This window comes from Cynocephalus volans, chromosome 17 (assembly GCF_027409185.1).
Source record: "Cynocephalus volans isolate mCynVol1 chromosome 17, mCynVol1.pri, whole genome shotgun sequence".
NCBI classification, from domain to species: Eukaryota; Metazoa; Chordata; class Mammalia; order Dermoptera; family Cynocephalidae; genus Cynocephalus; species Cynocephalus volans.
The window spans coordinates 8,828,154-8,841,575 of record NC_084476.1 but is presented as its reverse complement, the minus strand read 5'-3'; the positions used below and the strand labels follow the sequence as shown (position 1 = coordinate 8,841,575).

General features: G+C 47.9%; 1 protein-coding gene and 1 pseudogene across 6 annotated transcripts in view; one reads left to right on the top strand and one right to left on the bottom strand.

The window, feature by feature from the left end:
- Positions 1-13,422, bottom strand: part of KYAT1 (kynurenine aminotransferase 1) — a 33,933-nt gene that overhangs the window by 2,181 nt on the left and 18,330 nt on the right. For 4 of the 6 annotated variants that reach the window (XM_063081585.1, XM_063081584.1, XM_063081586.1 and 1 more), the window contains 6 exons: positions 7,408-7,466; positions 3,829-3,976; positions 1,371-1,520; positions 1,204-1,290; positions 833-961; positions 295-415 (listed from right to left, as the gene is read on the bottom strand). In XM_063081585.1, coding sequence (XP_062937655.1) covers positions 295-415; positions 833-961; positions 1,204-1,290; positions 1,371-1,520; positions 3,829-3,976; positions 7,408-7,460 — 688 coding nt within the window. In that variant the 5' untranslated portion in view covers positions 7,461-7,466. Of the gene's footprint in view, positions 1-294; positions 416-832; positions 962-1,203; positions 1,291-1,370; positions 1,521-3,828; positions 3,977-7,407; positions 7,467-10,309; positions 10,516-13,422 lie in introns of all 6 variants that reach the window. The other 2 variants (XM_063081583.1, XM_063081582.1) reach the window with 1 other exon arrangement.
- LOC134366095 (large ribosomal subunit protein eL36-like) lies at positions 10,868-11,352 on the top strand (annotated as a pseudogene).

Below are 13,422 nucleotides of genomic sequence, written 5' to 3'. Positions count from 1 at the left end.
GAGGGGCAGGGAGGGGTGGTGGCCTGGGCCCCAGGGGCTCTCAGTGCTCTGGACTCCACAGGCGCTAAGCTGTTTACAGGAACTATTTTATCTCATCCTCAAGGTAACCCCAGAAGGCAGGTGCTATTGTGATCCTCTGTTCTCAGGGAGGTGAAGTCACTGCCCAAGGTCATACAAGCTGTGTGGCTCCAAAACCCTTGGTCCTAATCCCCAGGCCTGCGCTGACTCCTAGACTGGGCTCAAAGTCCTGTACCAAAGTCCAGGGCAGGGGGCACCCGGGCTGGCGCAGCTCACCTATGCTGATGTGCTGGTGGCCGTCGTAGACTATCCACTGGTAGACCTCGTCGCTGATGCACACCACATTGTGCTGTTGGCACAGGCTGGCTACCAGCTCAAGCTCTGCCCTGGAGAACACCTGTGAGGATCCAAGGAGGACACAGGCCTGCAGCTGGGACCTTCCCCAAACACAGAGGCCTGCTCAGAGATGAAAGAGTAAGAGCAGACATGGTGCTAAGGGCTTCTCTGCCATCCCATCAAATCCCTGAAACGCTGACCCTGTTCTCTCATGTTCCCATTTTAGAGATGAGAAAACACTTCAAAAGAGACAAAGTCACTTTCCCAAGGTCACCTAGGCCACTCTACCACCCCAGCCCTCATACCTTCCCTGGGGACTCCTGCCCCTGTCCCTGGGGCCTCAGTCCTCAGAGCTCATCAGGTGAGCCCTCCCATTTCACAGATGAAGAAACTGAGGCCTCATGGCAGCAAATCAGTAATAGAGTGGGGTACTTGACGTCAGTCTGGAGGGGTCCCTGGGAGAAGGTCTCTCAGGTACCTTTCCCAGGGGGTTGTTGGGTGTGTTGAGGACCAGGGCTTTGGTACGAGATGTGAATTTGCTGGCCAGCTCTGTGGGGTCCAGCTGCCAGTTGCTACTGGAATCCAGTTCCCCATCCTGGGTGGGACTCTGTAAGAGGAGGTAGTGGTGGTGGGGTGGCAATACTTTCCTACCTGACATTCAGTCCTCCTCCCAGGCATCTGTCCCCTCCTTTTCTCCTCTGGGGCTCTGGAGACCCCCCCCCCCCCCCCCACCCCATCCTCCCAGCTCAGAGGACCTGGCCTCCTTCACTTCTTTCCTAACTTCCAGGGTCTAACCCAGCCTACTCCTTGGATCTCTCCACCCACCCACACCCCACCCAGTATCCTTACCGGCTTCAGGGCCACAAATACAGGGTGACCCCCTGCCATCAGTGTCATGGGCTTATAACAGTCAAAAGAGGGTTCGATGATGATGACCTGATACAAGGGTCAGATTAGCTGGGGTCAGCACCGCTCTGACCCCTCACCCCCACCCAGCCCAAGCTGTGCCCACCCACCTCGTCTCCTTCATCCACCAGTGCCTGGAAGGCTGTGAACAGGGCCCCGTAGGCACCCACAGTCACCAGTACATTCGTGAGTGGGTCCAGCTCCTGTCCCAGATGCTTCCCAAAGAAACTTGCCAGGATCTTTGTCAGTGGTGGGTAACCCTGCCAAGACAGCAGGGGTCAGCCGCCAGGGTTCAGCCTGGGCCCACCTTCCTGCTCAGCTGCATCCAGGCAATTCTAGCACTTTCCAAAAGCAGACCTGGGGGCAAAATCAGCTCCTGTGCCATGAGTTCTTACATCTCCACCCCCAGCATGTCATCCACCCTGTTCTGTGCTAGGCTTGATGTCCAGGGCTGGGATTTGGTGGAGAACCAGACCCAGTGCTTGCTTTCATGGCAGCAAAGCCCCCAAGGTGGTAGAAACTCCACACTTTAAACACCTCTGTAAGTTGAAGAAGAACGTCTGTGCCCGTCTGATCCTCCCAGCAGCCTTGCAATGAGGTATTATTTGATCCCCACCATTTGACAAGCAGAAAAATAAAGACCCAGGGAAAGGAAATGACTTGCCCAAAAGGTCACTCACAGTTGAGACCCAAGAATAGGACTTTATGTTGCAGCTTTGGAAGCACCCAGTTTTGAGGGGAAGACTGAATCCACAAGCTTGTTTACTGAGGACACTTATAAAGCACTCAAGGCTAAGCCACATGACCAAAACCTCATCTAGAATGTAACTAAATAACTCACTAGGCCAGGTTTGACCACACAAGAATGAACACTTTCTGTACAACAAAAGGCACCATGAGCAAAGTTAAAAGACAGAGAAAAACATTGCAACATAAAAGAAAAAGGTAAAAGCTCTTAATATATAAAGACAAAGATATACACCCAAAAGAAAAAATGAGCAAAAGTAGTTCATGAAAGAAAAAGTGCTGATGCACATGAAAAGAATAATAATTGAAGAAAAGCAAAAAAAGCAACATTAAAGTTCCGTTGTAACATTATCAGAATATAATGTTAAGGGCCGAGCCCGTGGCGCACTTGGTAGAGTGCGGCGCTGGGAGCGCTGCAACGCTCCCGCCGCGGGTTCGGATCCTATATAGGAATGGCCGGTGCATTCACTGGCTGAGTGCCGGTCACGAAAAGGACAAAAAAAAAAAAAAAAAAAGAATATAATGTTAATACTTGCAGATACTGAAAAGACTGATAATGCCCATGGTTGGCAAGAATGGGTCCCCTCTTTGGCCCAGGGAATAAGCTTTCCAGCCAGCTCTGAGACCAGCCTACAGGCAGGAATGTAAGTGAGTAACTTTACTGGAGGGCAATTTAACGATGTCTATGTACCACATGTTTAAATATTTGCAGGCTTTGATTCACCAGTTTTACTCCTAAAAATTTATCTTAGAGAAATACACATGTACACAAAGATGTCCACACAGGGATATTGACTGTGGCATTGTTTGTAATAATAAGGTACCCTAAGCAGTCCATCAGTGCAGGACTAGTGAAGAATGGCACATGCAGGCAACAAAATACTATGCAGCCATTACAAAGAATGAGGCTGTTCTGACATGGAAAGATGTCCATGACATACTGTTAAGAAATAAATAAGTTATAGAACATTATGCACAGTATAAGTCCTCACACAGAGCATGAGTCACAGAGGTATATATGCATGTGTGCGTGCGTGCATGCGTGTGTGTGTGTGTATGTAAGCATTTTTTTTTTTTTTTTTGGTGGCTGGCCAGTTCTTGGAGTTATAAGTCTGTGCTCTAACCACCTCAGCTAACCGGCCAGCCCATTATAGGCATTTTAAAAAGTTAAAAAGTATAGAATACTCTTCAGCAAACTGTTGGCAGTAGTTATCTCTGGATGGTGGAATTGGAGGGAACTTCCCTCCAGGTGATTCTGAGGCACACCAAAGTTCAGGTACCATTGTTCTAATGCAAGGGTGGGCAAATATTTACTATGTGGCCCTTTACAGCAAAAGTTGGGGGGCTGGCCGGTTAGCTCAGCTGGTTAGAGTGTGGTGCTGATAGCACCAAGGTCCAGAGTTTGATCCCTATACCAGCCAGCCACCAAAAATAAATAAAAATAAGATAAAAATAAACCAACAGAAAAAGTGGACTTAGAGTCTAATCCAAGCAGCAGCTTAATTTTCAAGGTTTGGCTTAGTCGTCACCTTCTCCAGGAAGCCTTCCCTAATCCCCCCACTCTCTCCCCTGGTTTCATTCCCTCCTTCCTGCTCCCACCATACCCCTTCCTCCTCCATCACAGCACATATCAACTGCCTTTGTGGTTACTCATTTCTTGTCTGCTTTCCCCACTAGACCATGAGGCACAGGGCTTGAGATAGGGGCATGCTCAGTGCACACTGAACTATGGCTGGACTGAATTTCCTGAACTCTGCCCCACGGAGCCTGACACCCGTGTTGGCCATCCCCAGGGCTTCCAGGAGAGGCCGGGAGACTCACGAACGCCCCGGTGTACTGGTTGAGCATGAAGTTCCCGCTGATGGCTTGCTGAAAGGCTGCCACGGCGAAGTCTGGGGGCTGGAAGTCAGGGAAGCCCTGGCCCAAGTTCACGGCATCAGACTCACTGGCCAGCTGGACAAGCTCTACCCTGGGTAACGAATGGAGAGTCAGCACCAGCCACCCCTCCACTCCAACCTGGACTTCTGCCGGCTGAGCATGCAGGGGGCCTGTTCTAGAAAAACTGCACAACCAGCATCTACCCCCAGCCAGAAGATCTGCATGAGGGGCGTAACTGGTCCCAGGCGGTGAGATTAGATGGGCCAGGCATTGTACCGATTGTATGGATCAGCTCAGGGGCTTTCAAACTTCTTTGACCATGGCACATAGTAAGAAATAATCTTCACATCACAAATTCTGCAGAGCATGATCATGGAGACCTTGTCCTCCTGGATGCAATCTACTGTGGTGTTTTCTATCCTAGCCTATCCTACTCTAGTCTTTAAAAATACTTGTTGAGAGGGCTGGCTGGTTAGCTCAATAGGTTAGAACACCGTGTTGACAACACCAAGTTCAAGGGTTTGGATCAGCATACTGGCTAGATGCCAAAAAAACCCAAAAAAACTTGCTGAGCCTCTCTAAATGGATTTCATGACCCGTTAGTCCATTTGGCAACAACACGGTTTGAAATTCTCTGCTGACATAACCTTCACAATGGTCCGAGGCATGTCCTGTTCCTGGGCCACCATGGGGAGAGGAAGCTGAGTGACCAGCCCAAGGTCTCCCAAATAGTGCAAGGCACAGCCAGTCTTTGATTCTACATCTGTCTGAAAAAAAGTCTATGCTCCTGACCCTACTTTGGACAGTCTGGGGCCCAACCAGCCCAGGCACCTGATGTCTCTGGTCCCCAGCAACCTTTATTTTGGCCCTGCCAGTGGCCACCTCTCCGGGGAAACTGGGAGAAAGGACAAGGCTAAAAGAAGAGGCTGTATAGAAGCAGAGGAGTCAGACTTTGCTGAGTGGAATTTGCATAACAATAAACATCATTTATGTCTAAAATTTGTCATTTTACCCCTAGAGCTCCACAGTGTCTCTGAAGACACAGAGTTGCTGAGGCTCAGAGTGGGCAGTGACCTGCCTAGAATCACATAGCAGCTAATGGTGGAGTTGGGACTCAAAATCAGGTAGTGGATGTTCCATGCTAGTTGAGACGGGGGAAGGCCCAAAGATCCCAGAGACCAGCTGCCCTCTAGGTTAGGCCTCCAGGGTCCTACTCCTCAGGCCACCACCCTGGCGTCAGCAGGAACCTGGAGCCCTCTTTTGCTTTCTCTCCACCCTCATCTCTCTTGGCACGCCCCTCTGTCCCATGCATTCCTTCCAGGCAAGCGCCTGCTCTACCCGGCCTTTGCATGAGACTTAGCCTCTCGTGGCCTTTGTCTCCCCTTCTGTATAATGGATGCCAAGGGTTGGAGAGCCTCTCAGGCGCACCACACAGCCCCCGACTCTGCCAGGTCTGTGAGTCAGGAAAGAGGCTTACTGCCTTTCTTGGCATGCCTACCTGCAGTATCTTCCCTCTGATCTTGTGATATTGAAAAACATATTTGATCTCCATCCCCATACAGCTCCTAAAATCCTTGGACTCTCCAGAGTGATGAGTGCCTTTTCCATGCCAATGAAGTGGCTGGGGGCCCTTAGATAGCCTCAGAAACAGGGGTCGGGGGTGTAGGAGGGGGTTATCAGGGGAACCAAATGAGTGATTAAAGGGTTGGAACTTTTTTTTTTCTTTTCTTTATTATACATATTCATGGGGCAAGTGCTGACCATGCGGTGAGCAAATCAATGCTATCAGCATGCCCCCAATCTCAAACTGCAATCATTCCCCGTGTCACCCACCCAACCTCTCCCCAATGCCCCTCTCCCTCCCACTTCTTGCCCTGGGTTGGAACTTTCAGTCCCACCACCCCAGGAAGGGAAGAGGGCCAAAAATTGAGTTGATAAACCAATGGCTGATGATTTAGTCAATCTCGTCTATGAAATGAAGTTCCATAGAACTCTAAAAGGAATGAGTTCTGGGGCCGGCCCGTGGCTCACTCGGGAGAGTGTGATGCTGATAACACCAAGGCCACAGGTTCAGATCCTATATAGGGATGGCTGGTTCGCTCACTGGCTGAGCGTGGTGCTGACAACACCAAGCCAAGGGTTAAGATCCCCTTACCGGTCATCTATAAAAAAAAAAAGGAATGAGTTCTGGGGCTTCCAGATGGCTGAACACACGGAGGTTCCTAAATGGTGGTTCCCCCGGAGGGCAGGGAAGCTCCGCGCCCCTCTCCCATACCTCGCCCTGTGAGTCTCTTCCATATGGCTCTGCATCTGTATCCTTTGTAACACCTTTTATAATAAATGGGTAAACGTAAGTACAGTGTTGCCCTGGGTTCTGTGAGCTGCTCTAGCCAATTAATCGAACCCAAGAAAGGGGTTCTGGGTACCCTGACTGATAGGTGGTCGGTCAGAAGCACAGGCTACAACTTGAGCTTGCGAATGGCCTCTGTAGTGGGGGCAGTCTTGCGGACTGAGCCTTCAACCTGTGGGATCTGATGCTGTCTCCAGGTAGATAGTGTCAGAATTGAATTGAATTAGAGAGCACCCAGCTGGTGTTTACTAGTGAGTCATATGCAGAATGGCTTGGTGCAGGGGGAAAGCCCCCACACGTATGGGGGCACAGAAGTGTTCTGTGCTGTGAGAGTATACTAGCAGACACTAAATTTATTTTTCCTACATCCTTACAGAGCTGGACTTTTCCTTATCTGCAAAATGGGTCACAAGGCTGCCCAGCCTGCCTCACAAGAGGACAGAGGGTGGCAGCCTGAGGATCAGGACCCTGGAGGCCCAACCTCATGCACAGCCAGACTCTGCAGGGCGTTTGGACCCGGCCCCCCCATTCCTGACACCATGGAGCATCCAGGGAGAAGGTGGAGGTGCGAGGTCTTCGCAAAACACAAAATGCTCTACATGAGTGGAGCGTGAAAGAAAAAATGGTCCCCTTTTTTTGTAAAAACAAAAGCCAAATCTTTAAAAAAAATATAGAGGTAGGTCTATGCACCTGGTCAAAGGCTGGGGGATGGAGTGGGAAGATTATTAAGTCTTTGCTGCACATCTTTCCATCGCAGCCACTGTGTCACTAGAACAACAGGCATGTGCTTATCTTACTCTGTACCGAGTGTGAAGTGAAGCAATCCCTGGGGTGCCCTCGGCCTGGTGCCTGGGTGCACGGCAACTGCTCTTGGCATTTCACCTTATCCTCCCGAGGCCCTTCAGGTAGGTGTAAGTATCTCCATTTTGCACCTGACGAGCTGAGACGAGCTCAGAACAGGTATTTCACCTGTCCCAGTGCAACAGCCAAGCAGGGTACGCTGAGATCTGAACCCAAGTCTACTGTGGTCTTGCCTCTCCTGGGCTGTCCTGCAAATCTTGCAGTCTGCGGACTGCGATCTTCCTGGGTACTACTGAGATACTGTGAATCCAGGGATGGCCAACCCATGCCTGAGAAGACAACCATACACCTCCCCAGCCTGGATGGCTCACCAGGGGTTGTAGTCGATCCCGTCCAGCCTTCGGGCCTGCAGTTGTTTGGCCATGGTGAGCTGGGGACAACAAGTGGAAGGTCAGAGTCAGAGTTGTCCAGATGCAGCCGTCTGGGCCTGCCCTGAGAGAAGGCTGCTTTTTGGCCACAGCACCGCCCTGTCCACTCCCAGGGAGGAGTAGGAAATCAGCACCCCAGATTGCATGGCAGGCTCCAGCCTTCCTCCCATGCCTATTCCCTTACTCCCATAGCCTTGACTTCCCCACCTGCAGGGGCTGCCTGGTGCCTGCACATGGAGTCTGCCAGCTCCACATGTCCTGAGGCAGAGCCCTAACCTAGCCAGGTTAAAGTTTGACCAGGAAGGGCTAGGGCTGAGGAGGAGGAGCAGGAGGCGGAGGAGAGGGACAGTCAAGTCAACAGTGACAGCAGCAGCTTTCATTTACAAAGGACTTGCTAAGTTCTTCCACTTAATTCTCAGAATGACCTGGCTGGGCTCATTTCATAGGTGAGAAAATGGAGGGTGGAGTGGGGGAAGTGGTGTGCTCAAGGTCACATGACAAATATGATCAGACTCAGGCCTGTCTGAGCCAAGGCCACGTTCTAACTCAGGTGAGATGGACACTCATCCAGTCCTGGGAGGATCTCAGGTGTCCTCGTTCCCAGTCCACACCTCTGCTCCTCTGTGTTCCTTCCAGGCCAGCTCTCCTGTCAGCCACAGGTGTGCAGAAACTGGCCAGGCCTGAGGGCGGCCAAACTCAGGCCCTAAACCTGCCTTGATTTGGCTCCTCCTGGCCTCAGTTTCCTATCAGTTCAATGGGAGCATGGGCTTTGAGGTCTCTTAGTCACCTGTCACTCCTGTGGGTTTGCCAGTCTCAGGTAGCCAGTAGGTGGTGGAGCCAAGTCTCTAACATTCTCTCAGCCACCCGCTGTGGCTATACTGAACCCTTATTGTAGCCGTGATCTCACTCAGTCCCCATTGCACTCCCACGAAAGGTGCCACGGTAATCCCCGTCTAACAGATGAGGACACCGAGGCTCAAAGAAGCTCAGGAACCTGCCTGAGGTCAGAGGAGAGCCCCCAGGGACTATCTGTATAAGGGCCAGGTTTCTTCACAGCCTGGAAATCCTGCTGATGGGAGGCATCTGCAGAGCCCAGCGTGGGGCCTGGCACCTAGCGGGTGCTTTGTCAGCTTTGGCAACCCTGTCCCTTCCCTGAATCCCTAACACCAGGCGTGGCACTCAGAACACACCAAACTGGTTTAAAATAAGGGTGATCATGGCCAGGGAAAACCAGTTCATAACCAGAATGTTAGTGGTGATTATCTTTGGTTGGTTGCCAGATATTTTTTTATTTCCTTTTTTATAATTTTCTTATTTTCCAAATTTTCTAAAATAAATATTTTATTTTTATGATTAAAAAATGTGGGAGAGGACTGGCCGATTCTCTCAGTTGATTGGAGCATGGAGCTGATAACATCAAGGTTCAGGGTTCGATCCCCGCACCAGCCAGACACCAAAAAAATAAGTGGGAGAAAAGCACATTTTAGAAGAATGTTTCTCGATGTAATATATTAATACCAATAAAACAGGCAACAAAATAGTATGTACGGGCCGGCCCGTGGCTCACTCGGGAGAGTGCGGTGCTGATAACACCAAGGCCCCGGGTTCGGATCCCATATAGGGATGGCCGGTTTGCTCACTGGCTGAGCATGGTGCTGACAACACCAAGTCAAGGGTTAAGATCCCCTTACCGGTCATCTTTAAAAAAAAAAAAAAAAAATAGTATGTACAATATGGTTCTGTTTTGTAAAAAAAATACCCTAATACATATTTATATATATATATGCATGTTTTCTATGATTATATATGATAGAAAAAAATTTTTGGAAGGAAATATATCAAAATGTTAACAAAGTTTCTGAGTAGTGGGATTAAAAGTAATTTTAATTTCATGTGTGTGTTTGTTTCTATGTTTCCAAGTTTTCTGCACAGTGAGCATACCTATTTGATGGATTCTGATTGTCCATTTTCTACACTGCATCTTCTCTGAATTTGGATGTGCCTTACAATCTACAGCATGAATGAATTTTTTTTGTCTTTTTTTTTTTTTTATGGCCTGTTGGTATGGGGATCCAATCCCTTGACCTTGGTGTTATAACACTGTGCTCTAACCAACTGAGCTAACTGGCCAGCCCTATAGCGTGAGTTTAATTGACATTTCCCTCCCTTACTAGTCCATAAAATAGCAGTGCATCTCACAATTGATGGCATAATGGATTCAATGATATGTGGAATTACTTTTGAACTGGGGATGCGTCATATTAAAAGAGATAAAGTGAAGATGAGCCAGGGACAGGGGGTGGGGGACATGGGGGATAGAAATTGTAGTGAGGGGAGTCTAGTGCAGTGAAGGGTTGGGGTGGGGGAAGAACTAGAGGGATACTGGGGCACAGATGGAGAGGGATAACAGAGGAGGTAAGTGGAGTTGAATGGGTTTAGAAAGGAGATAGAAATAGTGGGGGGACCCAGAAACATGGGGTGCTCAAAGGCATAACCTTCAATGTCATATGGTGCCTGGATAAATGAGGACACAGTGCCTGTTCTTGGGCTCATACATAATACATTCATTCAGCCAACATTTATTGAGCACCTACTGTGTGCTGGGTGCTGGGCTGGGCACAGGGGATAACGAGGAGGCAGCAGCATCCAAACAGACTCTTCAGATACAGAGCTACAAGTTCTAAACTAGAGAAGCAAGAGCAAGGGAGGGGCCCACATCCAGGCTGCAGTCAGGGAAGGCTTCCTGAAAGAGGACGCTCATGTACAGCTTTGAAGCCAGGACTATGCCCAATCCCAGTAGCCCTGAGCCATGCAGGTGGCAGAGCACTGGGGCTAGAACACTTACAGTCTGGTGCAAGTGCCGGGTGAGCGAGGCTCCAGCCTTCCTTCCCTTGTGCCTCACCAAGTGCAGATAGACGGCTGCTGCATTCCTGAGCATGCCTCTCAGAGCCTGGGGCACTGCTGACTTCTCCTCCAGGGGCAAAGGAGAGAGGAGGAGAGAGCCCTGGCCAGAAAATGGCTCAGAGCTCAGGACTTGGGTCCCACACAGCTCTAACAATAACGACAACAATGTAGTCACTGTGTGCTAGGCACAGTGCCAAGTGTTTTGTTGCATGATTATCCCACTGAGTCCTCACAATGATCCTGTTTCACACACACACACAAATGCACACAAGCAACCAGAGTCACCCCTTCAAAATGCAAATCTAATGAAAAAAATGATCCAGGTGAGGATCATTGATAGCACCTAACATCCTAGAGAGCATCAACCTAACATCATGTTCCAACTCTGGAAACACATGCACTACCTGCAAATTATTCCTGCTATAAAACTGAACCTAAATCAGATCATACCATTGGATTATTAAAACACAAGGGATAGAAGAACATGTTAAATTACACCATGGAGATGCAATCAACAAATTCAATCTAATAGAAATTCTACAGAACAAGTGACCCCATTTCTTCAACAAATAAAATGCTTTAAAAAAAAAAAAAAAGGGCAGGGGAACTATAGATTAAAAGAGATTTAACAGCCTTCCACTGCAGCAGCCATTGAAGAGCAGTAACCACAGCTCTGTGCTACCCCATGGCCATGGGCCTTAACAAGGGCCACAAGGTGACCAAGAATGTGAGCAAACTGAGGTATAGCCACTGCTGTGGATGCCTTACCAAGATACAAAGTTCTTGTGGGACATGATCTGAGAAGTGTGTGGCTTTGCCCTGTATGAGTGCCACGCCATGGAGCTGCTCAAGGTCTCCAAGGACAAATGGGCCCTGGAGTTCATCAAGAAAAGGGTAGGAACACATATCCACACCAAGAGGAAGCAAGAGGAGTTAAGCAATGTCCTGGATGCCATGAGGAAAGTGGCTGCCAAGAAGGACTGAGTCCCCTCTCCTCTGTGCAGAATGAAACCTTTACAGAAAAAAATTAAAAAGAGAGATTTAACAGACAAATCAAAAAAGTCAAGGCCTGAAAAAGAGGAAAAAAAGTCAGAGGACTCACACTGCACAATTTCAAAGCTTACTACAAAACTTGAGGAACCAAGTACTGGCTTAAGACAGACATATAAATCAATGGAATAGAATTGAAAGTCCAGAAACAATCTGTCATATTTATGGTCAATTGCTATTTGATAAGGGTACCGAGAAAATTCAATGGGGGAAGAATAGTCTTTTCAACAAATGGTGCTGGGACAACTGGATAACCACATGTAAAAGAATGAATTTGGATGCCTACCTCTCACCAAACATAATAATTGACTCAAAGTATATCACAAAACTAAACATATGAGATAAAACGGTAAAACTCCTAGAATGAAACAGAGGAGTAAATCTCTAAGACACTGGGTTAGATGACGGTTTCTCAGACATAACACCAAAAGCACAAGCAACCAAAGTAAAAATAAACTGTTCATCAGCAAAATTAAAAACTTCTGTGCTTAAAAGGACAGCCATTAAGAAATTGAAAAGATTTTGGATGAAGTGTGATGGAAAAAAAAAAAAAAGAAGTTGAAAAGAAACCCATGGAATGGGAAGAAACATTTGCATATCATAAATCTGAATGTCTCCAAAGAAGATACGTAAATGGCTCATAAGCACATGAAAAAATGCTCAACATCATTTGTCAGTCATTAGGGAAATGTCAATGAGATACCATTTAATGCCCACTAGGTTGGCTACAATAAATAAGATAGACAATAACAGATGTTGGCAAGGATGCTGAGGAATTGGAACCCTCACACATTCCAATTCCCACTTTAGTGGGAATGGTACAGCTCATTTGGAAAATAGTTTGGCAGTTCCTTAAAATGGTAAACGTAGAGTAACCACATGACATAGCCATTTCACATCCAGGCATACATCCAAGAGAAATGAAAACATAGGTCCACACAAAAACTTTTACACGAATATTCGTAGCTGCATTATTTATAACAGCCAAAAAGTGAAAACAACCCAAAGTCCATCAATTAATAAACGAATAAACAAAATGTGGTAAATCCATATAATGAAATATCATTTGGCAATAAAAAGGAATGAAGTACTGCTCCATGCTACAACATGGATGAACCTTGAAAACCTGCTAAGGGAAAGAAGCCAGTCACACAAGACCAGTCACAAATCATGTGATTCCACTTCTATGAAACAGGCAAATCTATAGAGACAGAGAGTAGACGAGCAATCGCCTCGGGCTGGGAGCAGGGAGTGGGAAGAAGGAGTGACTGCTAATGGGTTTGGAGTCTCTTCTTGGGGTGATGAAAATGCTCTAAAATTGAATCATGGTGATGGCTGCACAATTCTGTGAATATACAAAAACCACTGAACAAGACACTGAAAGGGTTGAATTATATGGTATCTGTATTACATCTTAATAAAGCTGTTTAAGAAAACTCCCAAGTTTAAAAAAATAACACAAAAAAGCAGTGCCTTTGTGGTGGCCAAGGGAACGTGTCTCACTGGCTAGCAGGAACCTCAGTGACCAAGGGGCTGGCTGTACTCAGAAACCCATCCCATCTTAGCACCGAGGCCAAGCTTCCACAGGAGGACCCTGCCCGAGTGACACGCAGGCTGGCCTGGACTCCCAGTGGCTTTGAAGAAACTTCCTGGAAACTGCACCCAGTCTGAGACTTCCTGCCAGCCTCTTTTCCTCCCCTCTCCCCTGTGGGGGACAAACCCACATGGCTCTTTGATAGCTGTGCCAGCCTCGTCTGCCCCTCCCCAGCGTTTTTTTCCCAGTAAGTCTCTGCATGTCTAATCTTGGTGCCTGCTTCTCAGAGGCTGTGCTGACACTGCCCTGAAAAAAAAGTGCATATTTGGGGGTGAGGAAGGGCTGTTTTAGATTTTGTTTTTAATTGAAACATAATGGACTGTACATATGTGTGGGGTACAGAGTTGACTATCAATACTTATGAACAATATGTGACAATCAAATTAGAATAATTAGCATATCCATCACTA